The sequence below is a fragment of the Schistocerca gregaria genome, chromosome 6, assembly GCF_023897955.1.
Source record: "Schistocerca gregaria isolate iqSchGreg1 chromosome 6, iqSchGreg1.2, whole genome shotgun sequence".
In the NCBI taxonomy this organism is placed as follows: Eukaryota; Metazoa; Arthropoda; class Insecta; order Orthoptera; family Acrididae; genus Schistocerca; species Schistocerca gregaria.
The window spans coordinates 106014387-106042224 of record NC_064925.1 but is presented as its reverse complement, the minus strand read 5'-3'; the positions used below and the strand labels follow the sequence as shown (position 1 = coordinate 106042224).

General features: G+C 44.6%; 1 protein-coding gene across 8 annotated transcripts in view; it reads right to left on the bottom strand.

The window, feature by feature from the left end:
- The window catches only part of LOC126279103 (dachshund homolog 1-like), an 854344-nt gene that overhangs the window by 303722 nt on the left and 522784 nt on the right, over positions 1-27838 (bottom strand). For all 8 annotated transcript variants that reach the window (XM_049979575.1, XM_049979579.1, XM_049979577.1 and 5 more), the window contains 2 exons: positions 9550-9626; positions 1663-1824 (listed from right to left, as the gene is read on the bottom strand). In XM_049979575.1, coding sequence (XP_049835532.1) covers positions 1663-1824; positions 9550-9626 — 239 coding nt within the window. The remainder of the gene's footprint in view (positions 1-1662; positions 1825-9549; positions 9627-27838) is intronic.

The window sequence follows — 27838 nt, the reverse complement described above, 5'->3', positions numbered from 1 at the left end:
ATGGTCGGTAGCAGCGCCCGCGGACACGCTACCGACACCCGGCAGCCGCCAACCGTACACACGCCAATCCTGCACCTCAAAGTCTTACACCGACGATATACTGCACTGTGTTCTCAACAACATTACACTGTAGTGACACAAGCCGTGGAACAGTGGTGTGCACACATGCAGATCGCGGAAGTACCGAGTACGTATCATATAAAAGGTCAATGCATTGGTGGAGCTCTCATTTGTACGCAGGTGATTCATGTGAAACAGTTTCCGACATGATGATTGCCGCACTACGCGGAATGGTAGTTGTATCTAGAGGCACGGTACATTCCATTCCGCAAATCGTTAGGGAATTCAATATTTGGGGATCCACAGTGGAACGAAGGTGCCGATAATACCAAATTTCAAGCATTACCTCACACCAGTGTCCGACGGCTTCACTTAACGACCGAGAGCAGAGGCGTTTGTGTAGAGTTGTCAGTGGTAACAAACAACACTACTGAAATAACCACAGAAGTCAATGTGAGGCGTACGACGAACGTATCCATTTGGACAGTCCGGCGAAATCTGGCGTTAATGGGCTACGGCAGCAGACGGCCGACGCGAGTGTCTTTGCTAACAGCACGACATCGCATGCGGCGCTTTCCTGCGCTTCTGACAATGTCGGTGGATCCCTACACGACTATACATATGCCTCCGTAATAATCCTAATTTCTCTTGTCTTCGTTGTCCTTATGTGAAATGTATGTTGGCTGCAAGTAGAATCGTTCTGCAGTCAGCTTCAAATACTGGCTCTCTACATTTTCTAAATAGCGTTCCTCGAAAAGAGTTTCACCTTCCCTCCGGGGAGTCCCATTCCAGTTCCCGAAGCATCTCCGTACCGCTTACGTGTTGTTCGAATCTTCCGGCCATAAATGTACCAGCCCCGTTTTAAATTACTGCGATGCCTTCCTTTAAGCCAACCTGGTATAGATTCCAAACGCTCGAGCAATACTCAAGAATAGGTTGCTGTAGTGTCCTGTATGCGGTCTGCTTTACAGATGAACCTCACTTTCCCAAAATTCCACGAATAAATCGAAGTCGACCATTGGCCTCCCGTCCCACAATCCTCACATGTTCGTTCCATTTCATAGCGCTTTGCAGCGTTACGCTTGGATATTTAAACGACGTGACAGTGTCACACGGGCACGCCTAACGCTGTACATGAGCATTACTGGTTTATGTTTCGTAATCATCCTCATCAACTTGAATTTTTCTACGTTTACAGCTTGCTGCCCTTTATCACACCAACGAGAACCATGAAATTAGTGACGCCAGCAACTGAGGAATGATAAAGTGGAGGAGGTTCTCAGTACAGTGTCTGTTGTGCCACAATGTCTGTGAATACTGCCGGAAGGTTGCCTTCTCCCGCGTTGACATTAGTGGCTGCAGTTACTCTTGAACACCCGACTGTCTGTGGAATGCATCCTCCACCGCTCGAGAATATGACCGTCTGCGGGCCTATTGAATTCGAGTAAGTCTTCCGCTCCTCGATCACCTGGAAACTTGCGCTACCTGCCAGGGAACTTTTCCTCCCGCTGGTCGCCACGGCGCTCGACCCGACCTTCTCCTGGCAGTGCGAATGACTTGGCAGCCCGGCGAGGCGCTCGAAACCGGCCACGGGGCACTCACCCGCATCCTTGTCGTCGTCGTCGTCGACGTCGCTGACGTTCTCGTCGTCTTCCTCGTCGTCGGGCTCGGCCGTGTGTCCCGCCTCGCTGCCCGAGTGCTCGCCGCCGGAGCCCGCGCCGCTCTTGCTCAGGTTCAACACGGGCGAGTGGCCGTTGCTCGAGCCTGCAACACAACAGCCCGACGTCACTCTCCTCTCCACACTGCCTCTTACACACAGCCGGCATCGAAGAGGTGAGCGCAGTAAGACAATGCCTCTCCCTAAACATAGGTATCATAGAATGAAGGATTGCACGTCCGTTTCTCGTGGTTGCTGGTGAATCCCCCAGAGTGTGTAGTCGTGGTCCATGAGACTTTTTTTTGTTCCTCGTGTTTCGGGCAGAGCTGCCTTGGACATCTCCAGAGGTTCCCCAGTATCCGCCGGTTCTTATAGCTTATGGAATAACCATATAAAATTAATCGTCGGTAAAGCAGACGCCACACTGAGATTCATTGGAAGAATCCTAAGGAAATGCAATCCGACAACAAAGGAAGTAGTTTACAGTACGCTTGTTCGCCCACTGCTTGAATACTGCTCAGCAGTGTGGGATCCGTACCAGATAGGGTTGATAGAAGAGATAGGGAAGATCCAACGGAGAGCAGCGCGCTTCGTTACAGGATCATTTAGTAATCGCGAAACCGTTACGGAGATGATAGATAAACTCCAGTGGAAGACACTGCAGGAGAGACGCTCAGTAGCCCGGTACGGGCTTAAGGTTAAAGTTTCGAGAACATACCTTCACCGATAGATACTGTCTACAGGAAAATTAAAGAGACCTTTGGAGAGAAGAGAACCACGTGTATGAATATCAAGAGCTCAGATGGCAACCCAGTTCTAAGCAAAGAAGGGAAGGCCGAAAGGTGGAAGGAGTATATAGAAGGTTAATACAAGGGCGATGTACTTGAGGACAATATTATGGAAATGGAAGAGGATGTAGATGAAGACGAAATGGGAGATACGATACTGCGTGAAGAGTTTGACAGAGCACTGCAAGACCTGAGTCGAAACAAGGCCCCCGGAGTAGACAACATTCCATTAGAACTACTGACGGCCTTGGGAGAGCCAGTCATGACAAAACTCTACCAGCTGGTGAGCAAGATGTATGAGACAGGCGAAATACCCTCAGACTTCAAGAAGAATATAATAATTCCAATCCCAAAGAAGGCAGGTGCTGACAGATGTGAAAATTACCGAACTATCAGTTTAATAAGTCACAGCTGCAAAATACTAACGCGAATTCTTTACAGACGAATGGAAAAACTGGTAGATGCGGACCTCGGGGATGATCAGTTTGGATTCCGTCGAAATGTTGGAACACGTGAGGCAATACTGACCTTACGACTTATCTTAGAAGAAAGATTAAGAAAAGGCAAACCTACGTCTCTAGCATTTGTAGACTTAGAGAAAGCTTTTGACAATGTTGACTGGAATACTCTTTTTCAAATTCTAAAGGTGGCAGGGGTAAAATACAGGGTGCGAAAGGCTATTTACAATTTGTACAGAAACCAGATGGCAGTCATAAGAGTCGAGGGGCATGAAAGGGAAGCAGTGGTTGGGAAAGGAGTGAGACAGGGTTGTAGCCTCTCCCCGATGTTATTCAATCTGTATATTGAGCAAGCAGTAAAGGAAACAAAAGAAAAATTTGGAGTAGGTATTAAAATTCATGGAGATGAAGTAAAAACTTTGAGGTTCGCCGATGACATTGTAATTCTGTCAGAGACGGCAAAGGACTTGGAAGAGCAGTTGAACGGAATGGACAGTGTCTTGAAAGGAGGATATAAGATGAACATCAACAAAAGCAAAACGAGGATAATGGAATGTAGTCAAATTAAATCGGGTGATGCTGAGGGAATTAGATTAGGAAATGAGACACTTCAAGTAGTAAAGGAGTTTTGCTATTTAGGAAGTAAAATAACTGATGATGGTCGAAGTAGAGAGGATATAAAATGTAGACTGGCAATGGGAAGGAAGGCGTTTCTGAAGAAGAGAAATTTGTTAACATCGAATATAGATTTATGTATCAGGAAGTCATTTCTGAAAGTATTTGTTTGGAGTGTAGCCATGTATTGAAGTGAAACATGGACGATAACTAGTTTGGACAAGAAGAGAATAGAAGCTTTCGAAATGTGGTGCTACAGAAGAATACTGAAGATAAGGTGGATAGATCACGTAGCTAATGAGGAGGTATTGAACAGGATTGGGGAGAAGAGAAGTTTGTGGCACAACTTGACTACGAGAGGGGATCGGTTGGTAGGACATGTTTTGAGGCATCAAGGGATCACAAATTTAGTGTTGGAGGGCAGCGTGGAGGGTAAAAATCGTAGAGGGAGACCGAGAGATGAGTACACTAAGCAGATTCAGAAGGATGTAGGTTGCAGTAGGTACTGGGAGATGAAGCAGCTTGCCCAGGATAGAGTACCATGGAGAGCTGCATCAAACCAGTCTCAGGACTGAAGACAACAACAACAACAACCTTCACCGAAGAGTCACGCAGTATATTGCTCCCTCCTACGTATATCTCGCGAAGAGACCATGAGGATAAAATCAGAGAGATTAGAGCCCACACAGAAGCATACCGACAATCCTTCTTTCCACGTACAATACGAGACTGGAATAGAAGGGAGAACCGATAGAAGTACTCAGGGTACCCTCCACCACACACCGTCAGGTGGCTTGCGGAGTATGGATGTAGATGTAGATGTAGATTCAATACTCAGCGGATCCAAGGGGTATCTCTGAAGATGTCCGGCGCAGTTCTGGACGAAACGTGGATAGCAAAAAGTTTGATGCACCACTGCCAAACAACCACAAAGATTCGCTAACAGACTAAAAGCACACCTCACCAGCAAGGGATGTAGAGACCGCTGTAAATAACGTACGAATAAATTCGCCACGAATCCCGCATTATTTGAATTGTTGCCTAGTTTCGACGTCAGACTCGATCATCCTCACATATTAATTTGTCTGTTGGCAATGAAAAGTGTGAACTCATCCACATGAATACTACAAGAAATCCAAAACATCTCGGACACGTGAAGAATCACACAAATCTAAAGGCTGAAAATTGAATTAAATACCTAGCTATTACAGTTACGAATAACTTTAACTGAAACAATCACCTAGAAAATGTTGTGAGAAGAGCGAAATGAAGGCTGGAATTTATTGGCAGAACACGTAGAAATTGCAATAATTCTACGTGCGTCCTCTTCTGGATTGCTGCTGCGTTGTGTGGGATCTGCATCACATGGGACTGATGGGAGACATTGAAAAAGTCTAAGGAAGGGCAGCTCGTTTTTTATTATCGTGAAATAGGGGAGAGAGTATCATGGAGCCACGCGGGATTAGCCGAGCCGTCTCAGGCGCTGCAGTCAGGGACTTTACGGCTGCTCCCGGCGGAGGTTCAAGTCCTCCCTCGAGCATGGGTGTGTATGTTTGTCCTTAGGATAATTTAGGTTAAGTAGTGTGTAAGCTTAGGGACTGATGACCTTAGCAGTTAAGTCCCATAAGTTTCACACTCATTTGAACATTTCTGAGTATCATGGATATGATAAGGGAACTGGGGTGATTATCATTAAAACAAATGGCATTTTTTGTTGCGGTCGGTATTCTCATTAAATCTGAAACAGCAATTTTCTCTTCTGGGTGGGAAAATATTTTGTTGGCCCCCATCTACATAGGAAGAAATAATTATCTTAAAAAAAGATATAGCAGAGCTCGGCTGGAATGACCTCAGTGCTCGTTTTCCTCGCGCGCTGTTAGAAAGTGAAACGATAGGAAAATTCTTTGAAAGTGGTTCAGTGAACCTTCTTCCAAGCACTAAATTGTGAACTGCAGAGTAATCATGTAGATGTGGGTAAGTTAACATGTTAGTTGTTTTAAACACAACTCGGCAGCGTCTTCAAAACAGTTTTGTGAGTTGCATCTGCTGTGTTTACAGTAAGTCCATGTGAGGAACCCCGCGTTCGATGAAAGGAGGTAGTCGTTAAATCACATAATCTGCGACCTGTGGCTGTTTGCACAGCATACAAACCATACCTAAAGGTGTATGAAACTCTAGAATTTTCCAAATCTATTAAAAACTGTGGTAAAAATTGAGGTAAATAACTGTAAAATTTGTATTTTTTATAATCATGAAGTTTAAAATATAACAGCTAATTCGTTTTTTCATAAATTAAATAAATTCTATAGTTTCAAACACCTGTAAGTATGGTATGTATGCTCTGCAAAATTCATCGAAGAATTTCTCTAACTTATGAAGAAAAGTGTACCTATAGCAACATATGCTGCCATTAGTAAGTGAGAAAAATGATGAAATTTCACACGTAAAAAAATTATTTTGCTATGGCTTCGAACTTCCACTGCAATGAGTGTGAATACTGAATCCTTCCTGGTCATGCTATTAAATTTTATGAATTTATTTGTAAAAGTATAGGCAGTGTAAATTAAAATGTCTTGTGATGCCTCTCCTGCTCCAAGTCCTACCCCCCTTAAACGATTTAGGAAAATCACGGAAAACTTGAATCTGAGCGATCAGTTGGTGATTTCAACTGTCGCCTTCCCCAATACGCCACCTCGCTCGGTAGTATAAGTTGGGAATGTAGCAGAATCTTATGCTCCAATACTATTTAAGATAGTGAGAAGTCAAATATGTGCCTGCATTGCGCGTATAACTGCAACGGCAGCGCAGTGTTTGAGTACGGAATGAAAGAAATGGAGAGAGTGAACCCTGGTAGTAGGACACAGCACGTTCTCGAATACGTTCATTCAAACTTCCGGGCGTAACGCGCAAATTAACGAGCGGATCCCCATCGACGATGGCAAACACACTCAGTCCACGAAACACTGCCGAAAGGTGTGTCGTTCAGCCCTGGAGACTGACCCAAGTGCTGGTGATGAGAGTCATTGCGTCACCATTGGCGATCAAATGCTGTAGACGAAATTCTCATCGTGAGGATTGGCATCCATTACATGAGGATCCCGGCTTCGAAATTGAGAAAGAAAATGGTAGATTATACAGCGTCACTCGCTTAAGATTGTATCAACCCTGCGTCCTTTCCAGTACTCAGGCGACTGTTTCTGGGGTTGGACGCCGACAGTAGACAGCAGAAGAGGGTAATTCCTTCCATTAGCGTCTATGGACAACATTTTAAATGGGCTGAGCGTTAGTTGCTTCCCTGTCTGCGCTGCAGATGCACGAAGAGCGTGGTGCGGAATGAGATATTGTTGCGGAAGGGTAGCTCTGGAGTGGTCGCGATCAATTACTGGGGAGACGTCGTGCAGTGGCGAGCCGACCGGCAGATATCCTTCACGGAGACGTCCGCTGACCACACGCGTAAGCCACGATGGATGGCCCACCGCGATACTGCACGGACAGTAACATGTGGACCGAGCCGATAGGGCCGAGGGAAGCGGCTGCTGGCTACTGCATCCCGCTGTGTAGTCGCCCAGCGAGCCTGTGGTAACAGCAGCAATCCCAAGCTTCGCAGACGGTAGACTTCACTGTTCACAGATACTTCGTTCCTTCTTTTATGCGATAAATGTAAGTAATGTGTCAGGGTAGTCTGTAACAGTTCCGAATTACAGCGGCTATTTAACCTCATCATAGACTGATTTTTATTTTATTTATTTAGTGAATATTTATGGCTGCGAGGTTTTTTTTCCATTTCTGAAGGAGACAATGTGCTGTAGTAGAGCATAGCCCGTTTCAGTTATAGGTTGTCCTGTTGTGACACCATTTATGTTGGATAACAGTGTGCTTATTTAATTTAGCAGAATTTTTAATTGCATATAAATGCATAGCTGAGAGGAATATGTTGTTAAAGTTCCCTTCATTCCAAATCCCGTAATTCCCCTTATGGCTGAGCAAATCACCTCTGTTGAAAAAACTCCAACTAGCTTGTATATCTTCATATATCTCAGTGGTCTTGATAATGTGATATTGTGATCTTTGAACTGCTTCTATGTTGACAATTTCCGTCTAACTCTGTAAAAGTTGATGAAAAACTTGAAAATCTAGTCGATGTAGAGAATATTGCCTCCAACCTGTGGGATTAATTGAAGTACTTTTGTTCAGTAAGTTGTCCTTTCTCTATCAGGCTGCTACATCATCACAACCGTGTAGGATTAGCCGAGCGGTCTAAGGCGCTGCAGTCATGGACTGTGCGGCTGGTCCCGTCGGAGGTTCGAGTCCTCCCTCGGCCATGGTTGCGTGTGTTAGTTCATAGGATAATTTAGGTTAAGTAGTGTGTAAGCTTAGTGACTGATGACCTTAGCAGTTAAGTCCCATAAGATTTCACACACATTTGAGCATTTTTCAACATCGTCACAAACCGCCGTAGGTATTCTTGGTATGTAGACAGTCTCATTGATTTCTTCGTTTTCTAGATCGCACGGAAAGATATAGGTGTTTGTTTTTTCCGCACGCTGTTCGAGAGTGGAATATTACAGAATTATTGTGAAGGTAGTTTGATAACCTCTCTGCCAGGTACTTACGTGTGGTTTGCAGAGTATCCATGCAGATCTACATTGTGGTGAAGTGAAATCGATAGTGCTTCGAGGATGATGTAGGGAGGAAATGCATATTTAAAGTCAGGAAAACTAAAAGTTGCAAGACTGAGTGATACATAGTCTGTTGAGGCCGAATCTATTGATTTGTTCTTTTATTTCACTCTAGCATATTTTAGGTTTTAAGTGTTCTGTACACGGAATTCGTTGGCAAGTCATAGCATAGGTCTCCAGCTATTCAAAGCATCGTTCAGTCCGCAGATAGAATTTTTTTCGTTTCGTTACATGAGATAATCCATGCTTGAGATCTATAATGTGAACTGTCGCTACTCTTTGGCTTCCGTTATAGGTGACGCTTCATGGTAGCCACAGCCAAGGAAATACATTCAGTAAAATATTTTATTACAATGTGGAGGCATATCACATAATCATAATTAAAATCAGTTTCCGCCATATGCTTAACAGGCTGTATATACTGACGCGGGAAATATTTCACGCAACTAAAGAGAGGCAACCCATCTTACGTCGAGTAGATGATGTAACTTGGGTTGTTATATATAGTGGGTAGAGCAAACCAAAGACAGCGATGCATTGGCAGAACACTTAGAAGGTGCAACAGGTCTACCAAAGAGACTGCTTACACCACGCTTGTCCGCCCTATTCTGGAGTATTGTTGTGCGGTGCGGGATCCACGGACGACATCGAAAGAGTACAAAGATGGGCAGCTTGTTTTGTATTATCGCGAAATAGGGGAGATAGTGTCACAGACATGATACGTGAAATGGAATGGCAATCGTTAAAACAAAGGCGTTTTTCGTTGCGACGGGATCTTCTCACAATATTTCAATCACCAGTTTTCTCCTCCGACTGCGAAAACATTCTGTTGGTTACCACCTACATAGGCAGAAATGATCATCACGATAAAAATGAGAAATCAGGGCTCGCACAGAAAAATTTAAGTGCTCGTTTTCCCCGTATGCCGTTCGAGAGTGGAACGGTAGAGAGACAGCATGAAGGTGGTTCATTGAACCCTCTGCCAGGCACTTTATTGTGAATAGCAGAGTAATCACGTAGATGTAAATGTTGTCTCTAGGTGCGTGAAATATTTTCCGGGCAAATTTTATTCTGCATACCCTGCGCTATTATGCAGTTTATGATAGTCATTCTTCTTATACATTAATTTGATAGTTGCTATTTAATTCTCCGAGGTGCTAAAGCAATTTGGTGTCATACTCTGACAGTTGTAAAGGAAGTCTGTGAGACTGTGAATAAATTTAAGCAGGTGGTGAGTAGGCCACAGGTACAATTGGTGCTGGCAGTGTGCAGATGCAGTTGGAGATACTAACCGTTGTGCGAACTGAGGTCTCGCACCTTGTGGTCCAACGCCAAGGCCCGTTCCGTCTCGCCGCGCTCTTCTCTGAGCCTGCAACACACAACGGGATCACGCCGTTAGCAAAACCGTCAACCAGCGACGTGGTAGCCACAACACACTCAAAGCATATACATTACAATGCAATATGTCACGTCAACGAAATCCAACTCACTCTCTAAGTAATACAGTCTTGGAGGTAAAATTCAGATATTGAAACTACGATGAAATCTTCTCGGATTATTAGACGAGTCGTTGCATTGTGTTGCCGCAACGTTTCGGGGAGCTTCGTACTCGTCATCTTCAGGCGAAGTGAAAAGAAGGAAGAAACCCGTTGAAACGTTGCGACAACTTGACGCCGTGACTCAGTTGGTAACCCGAGAGGATTTTATCGAAGAAATTCGACGATAAAGCCTGCGTTCCATATTGAAACTGTTTCATAACACAAATTGGTTACATGTTCTTTTTATACACAATTATCGACGATGTCCGGTATTCTATGCACAGTACACAATGCGGAAACGATCGTTTTTAAAAAACAGGCTACACACTACCCTGACTACAGAATTGCACACCGCTGACGCAGTCATATAACTTCTTGTCAAGAGTTGAGTAATTTTTTTTTTTTTTCGCTGTTGTGGAAGAAGAACGTAGAACTTAGAACCGCCGCATAGCGATTTATCTCGAACAGTACAAAGGTTGCAACCAGCATGCCTAAATCTACTAAAAGACTGACCCAACTCGGTAGTTCCGTACTGATGACCTTCGGTTTTATTAATGCTTACAGGATTTTAATATCAGTACCTGGACACCAGTCATCAGCTTCCTAAGGCAGTGTGACGCAATTCTAAAATAAACAAATTCGAAGAAATCGTCTTTGAAGATTTATGAGGTAAGTACAAAATATTTAGAACTTACTAAACGTAATTAGGAGCATAGCTTAAAAGTCCGGTAATGGTAAGGTCGCTGGTTCGAACCTCGCTAGTTGCAAAATTCTTTTTTCTCTCATTCTAATTCTATATTTATCAACAAATGAAAATGTTATGTAATAAATACTAAATCATAACTTTTTAAATAAAAATAGATTATGTTTGATTACTAAGTGCATGAATATGGGAATATTCACAGTAAAACAAAATTTGTAACAAAAATGCGAAACATCAGTAGAAAATAAAATACCTTTGTTTCTAGATATAAAACAGAATTGTTGATGTATATAATTTTTTTCAGTTAACGATAATGCATTTCGTTTGTATGTATCAATTTTCTTATTTACCAACATTTGAACATACAAACACACTTTATTGAGAAATTAGATTCAATATTGGTCAATTAAAATTTCCAATTTTTCATGAGATGTAATTGGCGGAAACCTGCGATTCTAAAAACCATTGTTATTTAACATTTTTCGCTACCATTCGCGATTTTATTTGTATTTTTCTTTTGCGCGACGTGTTTCGAGAAATAATTCCCAATTTCAAGTGCGTTTTTCGCGTGTTATGTCGTATCTTCGTCAACAATGATTCCCATTTTCAAGCGTGTTTTTCGTACATTATGCCATTTGTTCATGATGTTTTCTATAGCAAAAGCAATAAGACGAAAATGCACCTCATAAGAAAAAGAAAATTGTGACTGGTAGTCGAAAAGCTTATATTATAAACAAACTCTAAATTTCCATTTGTTCGTAAATGTCCAATTTCAGTGGAAGTAGAAAAGAGTTACTATTAGCGAGGATCGAACCAGCTATTTTGCGATTGTTGGTCTTTAGATGCTTTGCATTCGGCTACCGGCCACTACTATCAAAAATTCGACGTGTGTTGTGCTTAACAGCGCTCAGAAGACTTGCGGAGATTCGTTCCGCTTCTCTTGAGAACTGTGCCACACTGCTTTACGAAATTGATGTTCGAGCACTAAATGTACGAAGAAATTCGAAGAGGGTCCGATCCCTATCTGAGGAAACCACTGAGTTCTCGAGACGTAAACTCACAAACTATAGAACCATTTCACTCGACGTTGCTGTTCCATTTGGAATTTTGGGGGTAGATGTTTCCGTTACTAGTTACCCCCATTACTATTGACGGGACAATGCTTGCTATAATTCTTTTGGAAGACGTTGTCTCAGTTACATCAGCCGTCTGATGTGCGACCCTTATCTCAAACGGCAAAACGTTTATGAAGCTCAGGACTTTTTGAGCATCACGCTCAAACAAGGGACCTCGAAGCGACTTACTGCTACGAAAATAAAGAATATTTGGCCCCGCTGTGCGCTGGGAGCCGGACGGCACGGGCGCTGGCAGGTTAGCTATCTGAGATAAGGGCGCCAAATCAATAACGCTTATCGCGGGGCTCTCGCAGGAGGCATTTAATCATTTATCCAACAGAGCAGCGTGTTATTACCGATAATGATAAATATGACACAGACTGGCCGCCACGCAAGGATACGGAACGTGACGCCTCTCGGCTGTATCATAAACCAATCTGCGGGAAAGCAGATGTCACGACCATATGGTGCCCCTCCCCCCCCCTCCCCCCCCTCCCCCCCCCCCCCCCCCACCACCATCACAATTTTCGGACGGGTAGACACGCGCAGATTTCTACGCCGCGGCAGATCGCGGGCGTTTGCGGAAAGGGGAGCGACCACCCGGAAAGCCGCGGCAATCCTTCCTCTGATAAGCACGGCTCTCAGATTAAGCAATACTGCGAAATTCATTGGTCGAGCTCCAAATCCATCTTTTACAGATGATATCCCAGCGATTTGGTAAATCGTCTAGTCAGCTGCTCTTAATCATCCTGGATAAACCGTACTGATGTTTCAGGTTATATGCAGCAGTTATTCTTTCAAAAAGTTCACGACTGGTTTCGTCTCCATCCTCATTCATGTGACCTACAGCTTTGTACCAACGGTAGCAAGACCTGACGTCATCTCTCCTTATTGAAATTTTCAACGATTTTATCATAAAATACTGCAGGTTGTCCCCGTAGGAATGGTCAGTATACTGGGAAATGACAGGAACGATCTTTCAAAGTGAAACAGTCTAGTAAATAAGGTCTCTAAACTGCGTACCGTGAGAGCTACGACCTGTTGTTCATTTTCGATAATGTGAAACACATATCTTCTACAGCAAGCTCTTTGCTTTCCGTATTTTGGGAGTGTTGTGTCAAAGCCAGACACCACACTTGCTAGGTGGTAGCCTTTAAAACGGCCGCGGTCCGTTAGTATACGTCGGACCCGCGTGTCACCACTATCAGTGATTGCAGACCGAGCGCTGCCACACGGCAGGTCTAGTCTAGAGAGACTCCATAGCACCCACCCCAGTTGTACAGCCGACTTCGCTAGCGATGGCTCACTGTCTACTTACGCTCTCATTTGCAGAAACGACAGTTTAGCATAGCCTTCAGCTACGTCATTTGCTACGACCTAGCAAGGCGCCGTATTCAGCTGCTAGAATGTATTCTGAACAGATAATATTGTGAATCATGTACCGTCATTAAAGTTAAGTATCAAACTAATTACGTCCACTTTCTGAATTCTCATTCCTTGTCAAGTTCCAGACCTCACGTCAGTATAGTTCTTCTCTCCTCATGCCATCCTACGTGAGCTAAAACGCGTGCATTACGGCCTCCACTAGTAACACGGTGTTGGCTCTTCTGCCAACACAACAGGGAGAACGGCCTAAAAAAAATTTAAAAAAATAAAAAATCGCCAGTAAACATGAGCTATAAAGTGGGTACATTAACAGCTATGAGCACTTGTTCAGTAGATGAGAAGTGTTTCACAGCAGCGAAGGCGAGTAAGTGCTGACAGCTCCTAAGGTATGCATTTTAGAGCCCATGTTTACCAGACCTTTTTGCTTCCAGTGATCGTTACTGTCATATCCCTGAATATAGACCGATCCTCCAGAGAGACACAGTATACCAAAAAACTGTGAAGAACGTGGGTGTAATTTTGGTTCAGCGTCTCAAGTGGGCAGAAAACCCCCCGCAACATGCTCGAAAACTTTCGCCTACCTCAACGACCTCAGAAAGTTTCGGAACATATTTCCATAGGACGTGTGGAATCACTAGGGTTACCAGACCTCCACTGTTGCAAAGTAAAGCAACACAGAATGTGTAGTGAGAGCTTACGGGAACTTGGAGAAGGATAACTGAAGAAATGAAGTGTATCAAGACGTTTGACAGTGTCGTCTTCCCAGCCTCTTCATTCGACGTTTCTGTGCTGATGCTGTGGTCTCCTTCAGGGGCCACACTATTGTCACACCGGCATTAAGCTGTCTATTGAGTCCTGATTAAGCTCCCAACAGGGTGATGGAAGTGTTGAATGTTGTATACAAAAGTAAGACGTTAGAAAACAGCTGGGAAGCCGTAGGCTCAAAATGACCACGAATGGTCTCAGATTTACATACAAGACTTCCATTTCTCACTAGCAAAAATCGTCATTTTCCGAACTCGGTATTCCTTATTTTAAGGTAGTAATTACACAGACGTCGGTCACAAAGTGTTGATCAGGTGGCAACGCTTAGACTTGAAATCACTTTCGTCTTCTAGGCGCTACAGTCAGGAACCGCGCGACCGCTGCGGTCGCAGGTTCGAACCCAGCCTCGGGCATGCGTGTGTGTGATGTCCTTAGGTTAGTTCCCGTAGTTCTAAGTTCTAGGGGACTGATGACGTCATAAGTTAAGTCCCATAGTTCTCAGAGCCATTTGAAGCAACTTTTGTCTACGCCCCGAAACTCAAAGACACAGGGTGCTCCAAAACTTACCTTGCCTGTCGCCCTCAGCCACTAAGACGTTGTGGCAGCCCGCTTGGAGAAGTCGGCCTGTTCTCCCCATAGCGCGGGAGACGCGGATCGCCTTCGACGCTGGGGACGCCTCGCAGTTTTATAATTGACGTTATTGTTGGCGCGCTCGCGGCCCATTAGGACTTCTCCATTACGGGGCAAACCCCCTCCCCTTTCTCCCGTAAAAGCATTTCCTCATTAGACGCGCCCGGCCGGGGTAAAAATCCCGCGATTACAGGATTTCGGCGGGGCGATGATGGTCCCCGCGGGGCCAAAAGACTTATGCCGCCGCCGAGAGATTGCAGAGATAATTCCATCCATTTAAAAAATCATAAGATTACTTTTCGCCCGCTTTCGCCGACGCTGGGCGCCGCCTTCTCTTCGCAGTAAATGCGCCGTGAAATAATGCGAGGCGAGCGGCCAGGCCCTGGGAGTTTAGTCGGTACTAATTGCGCGTCTAGCCGACTCGCACAATTATGTTCGTAAAGCCTTGTTTACAAGAGAGTGAACGACTTTTTCTGCAAGTGTCGCTGCAATCCAGAAAGATTTTTCTTGGGTGTGTTGCTGCGTGATACGTGTTGAAATTTTCAACGTTTCGGCTGCGACAACCTCTTCATCTCAGAGTTGCAATTGCATCCTACGTCCTCAATTATTTGTTGGACTTATTCCAGTCTTTACCTTTCCATACAACTTTTACACTCCATAGCTGCCTCTGGTCACAGAAGTATTATACCCTTCTGTGTTAACACATGTCCGCACGTCGTGGTCGTGTGGTAACGTTCTCGCCTCCCGCGCCCGGGTTCCCGGATTCGATTCCCGGCGGAGTCAGGGATTTTCTCTGCCTCGTGATGACTGGGTATTGTGTGATGTCCTTAGGTTAGTTAGGTTTAAGTAGTTCTAGGGAACTGATGACCATAGCTGTTAAGTCCCATAGTGCTCAGAGCCATTTGAACCATTTTTTTTTTTTTTTTTTTTTTTTGTTAACACATGTTCTGTCATTTTTCCCTTGCCCATATGTTCTTTTCTTCGGCGATTCTCCGGAGTAGATTCTTTATCAGTCCACATAATCTTCAGCACCCTTTTATAGCACCACACCTGCAATGCCTGTGTTCTCTTATTTTTGGTGTTCCACAGCCCACGCTTCATTACCGTATAATGCTGTCCTACAAACCTTCATTCCCAGAAATGTTTTACTCAAATTAAGGCTTTTTTTTGGTAGTGTTGACTTGTTTTGGCCAAGAATGGTTTTCACGCCCTCTTTGCTGCTTCCGTCTTGCATTATTTTGATTCCAAGGTAGCAGAATTTCTTCAGTTCGTTTACTTCGTGGTCCTCAATTTCTGATGACAAGTTTATCGCTAGTCCCATTTTTGCTGTTTTCGCATTTGTTCGTGTTACTATTAGCGCACTCATTTTACTCATTCAATAAGTTTTTAATTATGCTTCATTTTCCAAAAAAAAAAGAAAAGGTTCCAATGGCTCTGAGCACTATGGAACCTGACTTCTGAGGTCATCAGTCCCCTAGAACTTAGAACTACTTAAATATAACCAACCTAAGGACATCACACACATCCATGGCCGAGGCAGGATTCGAACCTGCGACCGTAACCGTCGCGAGGTTCCAAACTGTAGCGCCTAGAACCTCTCGGCCACCCCGGCCGGCACTTCATTTTCACTGAGGACTGCAAAGTCATCAGCGAGTCTTACCACTGATAACCTTTCACCCAGAATATTAATACAATTCTTGAATCTGTCATATACTGCCTTTTCAAATGTTAATGACGCTGTTACGGCGCCGTAACTCCCTAACGCATTTCCTCCCAGGCCTCAAGCCTCTCCCCATCACACTACTTACAGCTCTGTTTCGTATAATCTCCCTCCTTTTTCTCCATGCTTAATTGTATTTCCTATTATCTACTATTTCTTGGACCAGGTCACAGTTACGTTCTCGTATCTGTTTTCGTTTTAAATAACTCATGCCATCCCCAAACTTCTTTAATCCCGCAAAAGAAACGTGGAGACGAAAAAATAACGAAGAGGAAAGACAAATTTCTGTACGGGTGTCTTTGATGATCAAACCTCATGAACAGTTGGACAAATGACAAAAATTTAAGAGATGGGTTTTTCGGGGCCTTTGCCGGCCGCCGACAGTCTCATGCATTTCCCGTAAAGGCAAATTAGCGTCCCCGCTCCTAATTTTCATCTCCGGTCCCTGCCGCTCGCCCAAACTTTCCGCCATAAATTGAGTTGGCAGTAAGCGCCGTAGTCATTCATCGCACGTCCTGCGTCCATCCAATAAATACGGCGTCCCCCCGTCCCACTGCCAGCGTACGTCTCCTTTACACTCCGCAAAACTAATCCTAAGGGGATTTTCTCCCTTTTTTTTCTTCGCTCCACTTTTTTTTCTGCTGCCTCCACTACCGCAAGGAGATACGACGGGAAGTGGAGAAGCGGGACAAGAGCAGGGAGAGGAGAGTAAGACAGAGCGGGAGCCACCAGGGGGAAGGAAAAATAATAATTTGGGCGGCTGATGGGAGCATCGTCTTAAAAGCAGAAGCGGTGCGCTAAATGAAGAGATATGACTTGCATATTCTCGGTGTAAAAAGGGACGCGACTGGCGGAGCCTTCACGGCGCGGAGGCACGATTCTTGTGGCGGGGTGGGTCGGTCGGGTGCTGTGCTGTAGCGAAGGAAGCTTTCGGCAGGGTAGCTAGCTTCGCCTACCGTGCGAACTAGAGTGGTGTCTACCAACATGAGTGTTGCACTGCTGTCAGGTTACCTTGTCGTTCAAAGGCGTATTTCGTTTCCAGGCTAATTACTACACGGTGGAATCAAAGCGTCCCCACAACACGAAAGAAAATATTTCACGAGTCTGCGACAACACGGACGTATTACATCGCATGTTGCAGACTTTTGGAGAAAGGCTGTTTAGGTTTTTATGTTGGTAAGCGCACTCTGTATGAAAATCACTGACTGTGCTGTGTGCAGTCTGTGATTGGTTTGCACTCTTGGAATATTCGCCATTGTAGTGTTGGGCTGTTGGCTGTTAACAGCGCGTAGTGTTGCGCAGTTGGAGGTGAGCCGCCAGCAGTGGTGGATGTGGGTAGTGAGATGGCGGAGTTTTGAGAGCGGACGATCTGGACGTGTGTCCATCAGAGACAGTAAATTTGTAAGACTGCATGTCATGAACTGATATATATAACTTTTGAACACTATTAAGGTAAATACATTGTTTGTTCTCTATCAAAATCTTTCATTTGCTAACTATGCCTATCAGTAGCTAGTGCCTTCAGTAGTTAGAATCTTTTATTTAGCTGGCAGTATTGGCGCTCGCTGTATTGCAGTGTTCGAGTAACGAATATTTTTGTGAGGTAAGTGGTTCATGAAACGTATAGGTTATTGTTGGTCAGGGCCATTCTTTTGTAGACATTATTGAAAGTCAGATTGCGTTGCGCTAAAAATATTGTGTGTCAGTTTAGTGTTGATCAGAATAAGTAAGGAAAGTGATGTCTGAGTACTTTCAGTTTTGCTCAGCTGTTTGAAAGTCAAATAATGTAAAAGGTTTATCAGCACAGTCATTCATAAATTTTTCAAAGGGGACGTTTCAGCGTCCACAGTCCTGCAGTATTATACAAATGACGAGATTTTTCGCCCACATCGTTATTTAGAGTTACCTTACTCATTCTCCCTTGCAGACACTGTGATGCCAAAGCCTGTTCTTTCAGGGTCTTTGTGTCAGTGAAGATCCTACAATGAAACGAAAGTGAGAAAATGTTAAGACTCTAGCAAGATCATGGGCGAGTTTAAATCGCTACTTGGGGAGCAAAACAACTGATGATGGTCGAAGTAGAGAGAATATAAAATGTAGACTGGCAATGGCAAGGAAAGCGTTTCTGAAGAAGAGAAATTTGTTAACTTCGAGTATAGATTTAAGTGCTAGGACGCCGTTTCTGAAAATATTTGTATGGAGTGCAGCAATGGATGGAAGGGAAACATGGACGATAAATAGTGGTAGAAGAGGAGTTTGTGGCACAACTTGACTAGAAGAAGGGGTCAGTTGTTAGGACATGTTCTGAGGCATCAAGGGATCACCAGTTTAGTATTCGAGGGCAGCGTGGAGGGTAAAAATCGTAGAGGGAGACCAAGAGATGAATACACTAAGCAGATTCACAAGGATGTAGGCTGCAGTAGGTACTGGGAGATAAAGCAGCTTGCACAGGATAGAGTAGCATGGAGAGCTGCATGAAACCAGTCTCAGGACTGAAGACCACAACAACAGCTAATCGCTCTGGCTTCACTACCACAGTAACGACTCCTCTTCGCACAAACACACACACTCAGGATGGAGAAAGCAAAACTGGCTCTGAAAATATTCCATGCGCCTTGAGATAGGCAATGCGAGTTACAACAGCGTCATCTGGTGAAGGTGTTGTATACTGTGCTCCCTATTCTAAGGTGCACGAAATATCTTCAGAGCTTGTTTTTTTTTTTTTGTCCACCCCGTTCATTACTGTTATCATTCGCGTTTCAGTCTTATTGGCCCAACAACGTTCATTAAAAGACATTTAAAACGTTCGGTTTTTGCGATTATAGGGTCGAGATTACAAAAAAAATCTGTGGTTACGATTAGCGGAAGTAGTTCCAGAATTTTAAGTTCCGGCCACACCTCCGGTGAATAGATGCCGATGTTACTGCCGCTTGCTCCAAGTCAGAGGCAAAGTAGATTTTGCGATATGAGATACACCTTTCGCTAACCCCACCATTCCAAGATCACCCAAACAAGAACCTTTCAAAGAGTCACCTGGGTCTGATGAATGAGGTTGATGTTCATCCCGCCGGCCGAAGTGGCCGAGCGGTTCTAGGCGCTTCAGTCTGGAACGGCGCGACCGCTACGGTCACAGGTTCGAATCCTGCCTCGGGCATGGATGTGTGTGATGTCCTTAGGTTAGTTAGGTTTAAGTAGTTCTAAGACCTAGGGGAACTTGCGTTTGAGCAGCTGGTTCAGCAGACGTTGTCTTACCGTAGATGATTTTCCTATTTACCTTCTATCTATGGTATCTGGACGCTTTTCGTGACTTTTGTCTGTAAGTAGGACAGCAGCAGCCGCTTCTGGAGGCTGCCTGTCGCTGCATTCATCTGGCGGCCGGTCAACCGTATTCGGCCCGCGTAAATCTCTACCCGTTCCGAATTTATTCTGTCGGCTCGGCGTGGCCGCTATTTGATAATTGCTCGCGCTTTATTTATCACGTTACGGTTGTTGGCGTTAAGCCCCAGTAATTCCGTCGGGCTCGAGTCTGAAGCCGTCTGTGGAGGACAGGAGTGCAGCCTTCGCCTGAACTTCGGCATTCGTGCCTGAACTTTATTTCCGCCGTTAGCGTTCTAATGAATTGTAATTGCCGTGTCGTACCGGGTTTCTTTAAAGTTCACCGGCAAAGGACGCCTATCACATCCAGTGCCACCCATTCAAGTTTGACATACGATCGTGTTTACAGGACACGGGAGGAAAAAGGATATGTCATTGCTGGCATTCTTGTTGAATGTTACGACCGTCACAGCATTCACATTTCAAATTTAATCGCCAGTAGAGTCCAACACAAATATGTTTCACCACTCAGGTGCGGCGAATAAATAAATTTGGAAATTTCGAGATTTCAAATGCTTTCTTCACAGGGTTGATTCTGAATTAGCAGTGTCATTTTTACCGCATAGAATTCATGTACTGCATTGAACCTATATAGTGGCTAAAGTAAAATGGTAAAAAAATTCGCATAAATGACTTCACTGAATTGTTTTATTTTCCCGTGCAGGCCACACTGCTTCAATGATATGCCATAGACCTCACATCACACCTCTTCAAGACTTTTAAGTACAAATATTTTTTAACTGTTGACTTAGTTGCCAAATTACGAGTGCGTGCTTTTCAGCACGACCTAATTTGCGCTTCCACCGCTTCATCATTATCAAGGTGAAGCACTCGAAGGTGTTCTTTAAGTTTTGGAAATAGATGGAAACTGGATCGGGCCAAGTGGTGACTGCATGGAGGATGAAAGATGACAGCGAACCCAATGCGTCAGATTGTGGCAGATGCAACGTTCGTGGGATGTGTAGCATTGTCAGGCTTCATCTACATCTACAGTTATACTCCGAAAGCCACCGAACGGTGTGAAGCGGAGGGCACTTTACGTGCAACTGTCATTACCTCCCTTTCCTGTTCCAGTTGCGTATGGTTCGCGGGAAGAACGACTGCCGGAAAGCCTCCGTACGCGCTCGAATCTCTCTAATTTCACATTCGTGACATCCTCGGGAGGTATAAGTAGGGGGAAGCAATATATTCGATACCTCATCCAGAAACCCAACTTCTCGAAACCTGCAGAGGTGCTAAATATGTGGACGAACTCTTTGAATTCGAAACGCTATTACAGCACTCTGTTACTTACAAACCGACATATTTACGTCACACTTCGTCATGTCACAGTTCGGAGCACTCTAGCGGCAGGGGGCTTAAAATATAGAGACAAGAAGATTAAAGACGTAGAACATTAAAAATGTTGAAAGGTGGCTACACTGACTCACAGCGCCAGAGATTGCGCCAAAGAGTACTATTCAGCCGCCTCCACTGGCAGTTGCAGCTGAGAAGTTGCCATGGGCAGTTGTAGTTCTGAGGTAGGCGTGATCAGTGCTTGTTGAGACGATGTCGATAGAGCATGTCGTGTGCAGTTGTTCTGTTGGGCAAGACACCATATGTTGTTCGATTGGGGATATTGTAATGATCAAAGTGTATTTTTCGTCAATATATATGAAGGTAAAGAAAATTTTTTATTTTAGATGTCCAAAATAACAATGCCTCTTGGTCACAGGTTCAGTCAACAAAGCATCTGGCTCGTGTTCTTGTATTAGACTGTAATTCTGGTTTCTATATGCAATTATAGTATTTCTGTTTTTTTTTAATTTCTTCAGTGTAAATTGTGTTAAAAATATCTTGTCTTATCGTAGAAGAACCGTGCCAGATGTGTACGTTGAATCACACTTCCACACACAGAGCACTTATATTTGTGCTTTGTTGTTTCGTAGCTTTTGTAGTTGCTGGGGACTTAATTACTTAATTGTGTTAACGGAAATTTCCTTTCATTCTTTGTTGTTATTCTGTACAGTCAGATTGCGTACTAATATTATTCAGGGCCAACCGGTTACGAGACTGCGTAACCGGACAAACAGCGACTAAAATTAAAATTATTAGCATTTTATTTAATTAAGCCCCCAGGCAATGTTTCTTTTATTTAAAAAAACTACAGGAATTTTCACATAAAAAATTAAAAGGTATTACCTTGAAGCTCGTCCTCGTACATATACATGGCTATCATAGCCAATATTCCAGTCTAGAATTTTGTAGCGCTGATGGCTTCAGCAAATCTCTTTTAAACTTTCGGTATGGAATTTCTACTGCGTGCCTTGACTGTTGAATCTGAACCCTACGTGCACTTTTCTGTTGATTAAGTATTGACATATGGAATACAGGATATCAAACGTCGGCAGATTCTGATATTCCTCGAATCATCCGCATGGTGCAGCCTTGATGTATCTTCATTGCATCTCTATGTAGTTGCATAACATGAAGATCGCAATTGCAGTGTGTGCACAGTGAGCGACTGGAACCAACTGTCCGGCGTAGTTCCCTGGAAGGAACTGCAACAGATTACTTAATCCACATAAGATGGTTGTCCAGAAAGTAAGTTCAGACTGTAGCGCCTGGAACCGTTCGGCCACCCCGGCCGGTCGTAATAGAACGCCAGGCAAAAGTTTTCTGTTTCTTCGATCGGCTACTCGTATTTTCAGACTATGAAATTGACTGCGTAACTGACTCGATGGCAGAACTTTTTATTGTTTCACTTCATTGTGTAAAATATTAAAGAAGTCGCAGTGTCATCAGTGATTAACACGTCATTTTCGATTATTTAACTAATATCAGCGAAGTTATTTTATACTCGTAACACTGCAGTAGAGTATATCGGACGGCAGTTGCCGACGGGATGCTGCCAGAGATGACAGCCTCACAAGGCCTACTGGAGAAATGTTATTTCTGTTTGGGGAAAAAAAAGGCAGCAGCAAGACGTTCCTTAGCAGTTTCTCTACAGAACTACCGAGGTTTCGCCTGAAGGGCACAGCTAATCGTACAGGCGGCGCTCGCCTCTGCTCGTCGAGAGGGGGAGAAACAATCGGGTGACGGAGCGCAAAGTGCGAGTTACGAGTTACACGCCGGCTGGAGACGCGTCTGATTGCGCAGTAGGCGCTCTCGCCGCCAGAGCGCAGCAGCGCCAATTGCCGGGGACTCCCCGCCGGGCTCAGACGTCGCCGCCCCGCCCCCAGCGGGTCTTCCAGCAGTGAGACACGCAGACTGCGCCAACAAAAGCCGCCCCCGCCTGTTGATTAGCCGGCTAAATGAGCCCGGCCGGCAGTTTATGTCGTCGCGGCGCGTCGCGACCCCCGCTGAGGCGCCGTTAACACGCCCCGTCTCGGGCGCCCGCCGTCTCACCAGACGCCCGTGGCGGCGGCTCCAACAGGCTCCAAGCGTTGCCAGTGCGGAGCAGCATTCTACACAGCTCCGTCCACTAATCTTCTGCTGTTTACCGAGACCAACTAGCTGCATTTGGCTGTAGTTGCGAGTCTCACTTGCCCTTTCCTCCTGATTATCTGAATGTCACAGTCTCTCTATAGACACGATCGCTATCCTGTAATAATCTTTTCCACACTTCATAACTAGAATATCGACAAGAATTAAATTCTGTGCTAGACCGGGACTCGAACTCGGATTTAACGCTTATCGCTAGCGCTCGCCTTACCATTAGGCTACCCTAGCTCGACTCGCAGCCAAACTCAAACTTCCATATTTCGTTAACCATGGTTGTTCACATTCGCAAACACAAATACATTTCGTGCTTTTCATAACGACTGTATACACCGCAGTGCCTGTTCCTTCGGACATGTATGCATGTTGACGTGCGTTGCTCATTTGTTGTTGTTTGTGTCATGTCTCGGCATTTATTACTCTTACTGTCTTACTGTTGTCAACCATTCTGCAGGTACCGCCTTGAGTTCGTGCTAAGACTGGATCAAGAGTACTGTGATTCCACGGAACTTGAACACTGTAAAATGAAAAGTGGAAACCTATTATTCTGTGTCGACAACGACACGCATTCCTTTCAGTTACTGCTTAGCCAGCAGTGTTCGTAGAGGAGCCTCGTACCATAACACCACACACAAGTATTTGATGGGTTGGTGATTGTGCCCCAGTAACATTGCTCACTCTGTTCATCTGACCTGGTATCCTTTCTGCCTACGGGAACGTGTAAAGCCACTGCTGCGTAGTACACCCGTCCACAACGTGCACGCGTTGTAGGGGTGAGCAAGCAGAAGTGCCACAACACAACGTGACATGGCCTCGACTAGTGTCTGAAGTAGTGCTGGAGAAAACTGACACCATGAATCCTGCAGGGCTGCCCGTAAATCCGTAAGAGAACGAGGGGTGGAGATCTCTTCTGAACAGCAAGTTGCAAGGTATTCCAGATATGCTCAATAGCGGTCATGTCTGGGGAGTTTGGAGGCCAGCGGAAGTGTCTGAACTGAGAAGAGCGTTCGTGGAGCCTCTCTTTAGCAATTCTGGACGTGTGAGGTGTCGCATTGTCCTGCTAGAATTGTCCAAGTCTGTCGGAATGCACAATGGACGCGAATGGATGCAGGTGATCAGACAGGATGCTTACGTATGTGTCACCTGTCAGAGTCGTATCTAGACTTATCAGGAGTCCCATACAGCTCCAACTGGACACGCCCCATACCATTACAGAGCCTCCACCAGCTTGAACAGTCCCTTGCTCACATGCAGGGTCGACGGTTTCATACGCGTTCACATCCATCCGCTCGATACAATTTGCAAGGAGAGTCGTCCGACCAGGCGCCGGCCGCGGTGGCCGAGCGGTTCTAGGCACTACAGTCCGGAACCGCGCGACTGCTACGCTCGCAGGTTCCAATCCTGCCTCGGGCATGGATGTGTGTGATGTCCTTAGGTTAGTTAGGTTTAAATAGTTCTAAGTTCTAGGGGACTGATGACCTTAGAAGTTAAGTGCCATAGTGCTCAGAGGCGTCCAACCAGGCAACATGTTTCCAGTCATCAACAGTCCGATGTCGGTGCTGACGGGTCCAGGTGAGGCGTAAAGCTTTGTGTCGTGCAGTCGTGAAGGGTACGCGAGTGAGCCTTCGGTTCGAATGCCCATATCGATGATGTTTCGTTGAACATTAGGCACGCAGACTCTTGTTGACGGCCCAGCACTGAAATCTGCAGCAATTTGCCGAATTGTTGCACTTCTGTCACGTCGAACGAGTCTCTTCAGCCGTCGTTGGTCCTGCTCTTGCAGGATCTTTTTCCGGCCGCATAGATATCGGAGATTTGACGTTTTACCGGATTCCTGATTTCACGGTACACGTTTGAAAAGGTTGTACGGGAAAATCCCCATTTCATCGCTACCTCGGAGATGCTGTGTCCCATCGCTCGTGCAGCGACTATAATACCACGTTCAAACTCAGTTCAGTCTTGATACCTGCCTTTGTAACAGCAGTAACCGTGCTAACAACTGCTCCAGACACTTGTCTTATACAGGCATTGCCGACCGCAGCGCCGTATTCTGCCTGTTCACGTGTCTCTGTATCTGAATACGCATGCCTATACCAGTTTGTTTGGCGCCTCAGTGTATACAGCCACTGTTTTCGTAAACACTCTGCAGAGAGAGGATACGGGGATGGGATGTGAGCTGGGAGCCCCTGGACCAGGCGCCCAGCGGTCCCTCCGCCGTTGCGGCAGTGTGACACGCCAGGAGGCGGGGTCCGCAAGACGCCGCAGGCGCCGGACCGGCCGGCAAACGCCGTAAATCGCCGTCTCGTAAAGCCCGGCCACCGCCGCCACATTCATTACGCCGCACCGGCCCGGCACACAGTCGCAATTTACAAACAATAAACTTGTCGCCTTTATTGGGAGGCGCCGGTGTCCGTCTTTTATTGTGGCCACCCATAAAGCTGCCCTGCCACCTGCACTACGGGAGAGTGGTGGCAGTCCTCGCCGCTCCCGCTCTCCCTCACTGACAAACAGCCTCTTATGGGGGCGGGCCAGATTACAACACGGGTATCGCAAAGCCGCATTGCAATATTAAACTCCGGCAGCTATAAGCTTCCCCTACTGGAGTACGCACTACAAACGGGTCACTATACAGTCAGTGACAGAAGTCACAGTAGTAAACGAATGAGCAGGAAAATCATTTTTTTCGCAGCAACAAAAAAATTGACGCAAAAGTCTCATGCCCTTAAACAGTACACAGACATGAGCGAGTGACCGAAAGAGGAGGCTAATGTCGCATCTCTCTATCCATAGTCCACCTGAGTCCCTTATGAACAAGATGACAAAACTACTGTATTACGTGCACACGAGCAGAAAGATAACCACCATAAATTTCACGAAGAAAGTAAATCGATAATAATTTAAAGGAAAGTCATATTTATCTAACACCAAGAGTTGTTGATAAGTCATACAATTATTTGCTATCATGTAAATATTTGCGTCAAATGCTGCCTTACCACTTGCAATTGTCCCACGTGTATCTGTGTAGTCACAAGCAAATAATTTTTTGTATTTATACAATGATCTCCAACAGTATCAACATGTAAATGAATGTATAAACACCTGAGGATGGGTGCAAGCCCGAAACCGGTGGTGTGACAAATAAATAACCTTTTATTGTGACTAGTAGCGGATATTTTTATACGCCCTATAAAGGAACAGACATGGAGTTCGACAGCATGCACTAGGGATAAAATTCAAACAATATAAAACTGCTATGGCAAACTGTAAAGAATCACTCCTACTTTGGCGCCAATCATAAAAAAGTATAAAAAACTATTCCATATCATTTTCGTCAAGGGTAAAAGAATTTACGCAGCTGTATACACTTGGTACATATATTTTAAGTACAATGAAGGAATTAAATGAACATTCAACGATGAAAATACTATAACCTCGAGTCTGAAGTTATACGTTTCTGATGTATTCATTCCATTTCATACAAGGAAAAAAATTACCGAAGACCCCGAAAACTATATACAGCAACACAATAGTTCTCAAATAACAGGAAATCAAACACATAGAATGTAATGCTCTAACTGGTCATACAATACATTCTGAAAATACTGCAACTAAATTTAATCACAGACACTTAAATATTGTCCCTTCCTGGTGGCAAACTATAATTACGCTACAAAACATCAACATGCTTTCAAAAGCAAGGTGCCAACAACATAAACATGAAACTCAAAATTATGTACAAGTTCGTATTCTTCAGCTAAAAAAGCAATGGTTATGTCAGAATTAGAGGAAATATGTTTCTTGCATATCGTGAGATCACATTTAGACAATTCTGATCAATATGATGACTCGGAGTCAATGAAGTGTAGGGTGTATTTGCGTTAAAAAATATTGAATTCAGTATTCCACGTAGATTCAAATACAAGCATAGTATAGTATCAGTAACGACCACTAATGCTTAATTAGATTATAATAAAATCAACGTCTTTTGTCACTATTCAATATTAAATTCGTGGTGAACACATTTACAGTGAGGAACGAGTGGTGAGTCTTCGGGTGGTCTATTATCGCCTGTTTCTAGTTGATTTACTTATTCGTTTGAGTTACTGTCTATGAAGAACCTTACAAATAACTGTAATGGCATTGCATTTATTCGCGACACGCTACAATAAGAAAGGCAGCCCAGTCTTTTATTAAAAGTGTAAGAACGAGAGTTTATAGCAAGTTCACGTACTGAAGTTATGAGTTTCATGATATTCTGCCATCATAGGGTTTGTATACTTCACTTTCTAATGACTTGTTCTCATATATTCGCCAATAACAATTCCTCAGAGCAGCATAGTAGAAGTTGAGTCCACCTCGACATTTTTTTAACAGTCGCTGTTTTACTTACTGCTGATTGTGAAAAACGTGTTTTTATTACAAGCTGCTGCGCGATAATGGAGGCGCGTTGTGTTGCTTTTCATGTTTATAATGTCATTACGGAGATATTCAGAAGGCTACGTCCATAGATAAGACACAACAGTTGTGCCTCAGATAACGGACAATGAATATGTAATGGTATGTTTAAATAAGCCTTAATTGCAGCACTCTTTTATGTTATCTTGCGAAGCAGATGTTCACACAGGCAGACCGCGCGATAAGAACAAAATGTATAATCGATTTATAGAACGGCCGTTCCTGCGAGCTTATGTCGATAATGGATCCGGGGAGGCGAGGAATTAATAGTAATGGCGCGAATAAATCATCGCCGCACATCCCATAAACTTGGCCAACAGCTCTCGCCAGATGTCTTTCGGCTCGGAACGAGGCAACTAAGGCCGCGAGTTTCGCCCGCGATACCCGCGTCGCACCTATAGCAAAACTCACACG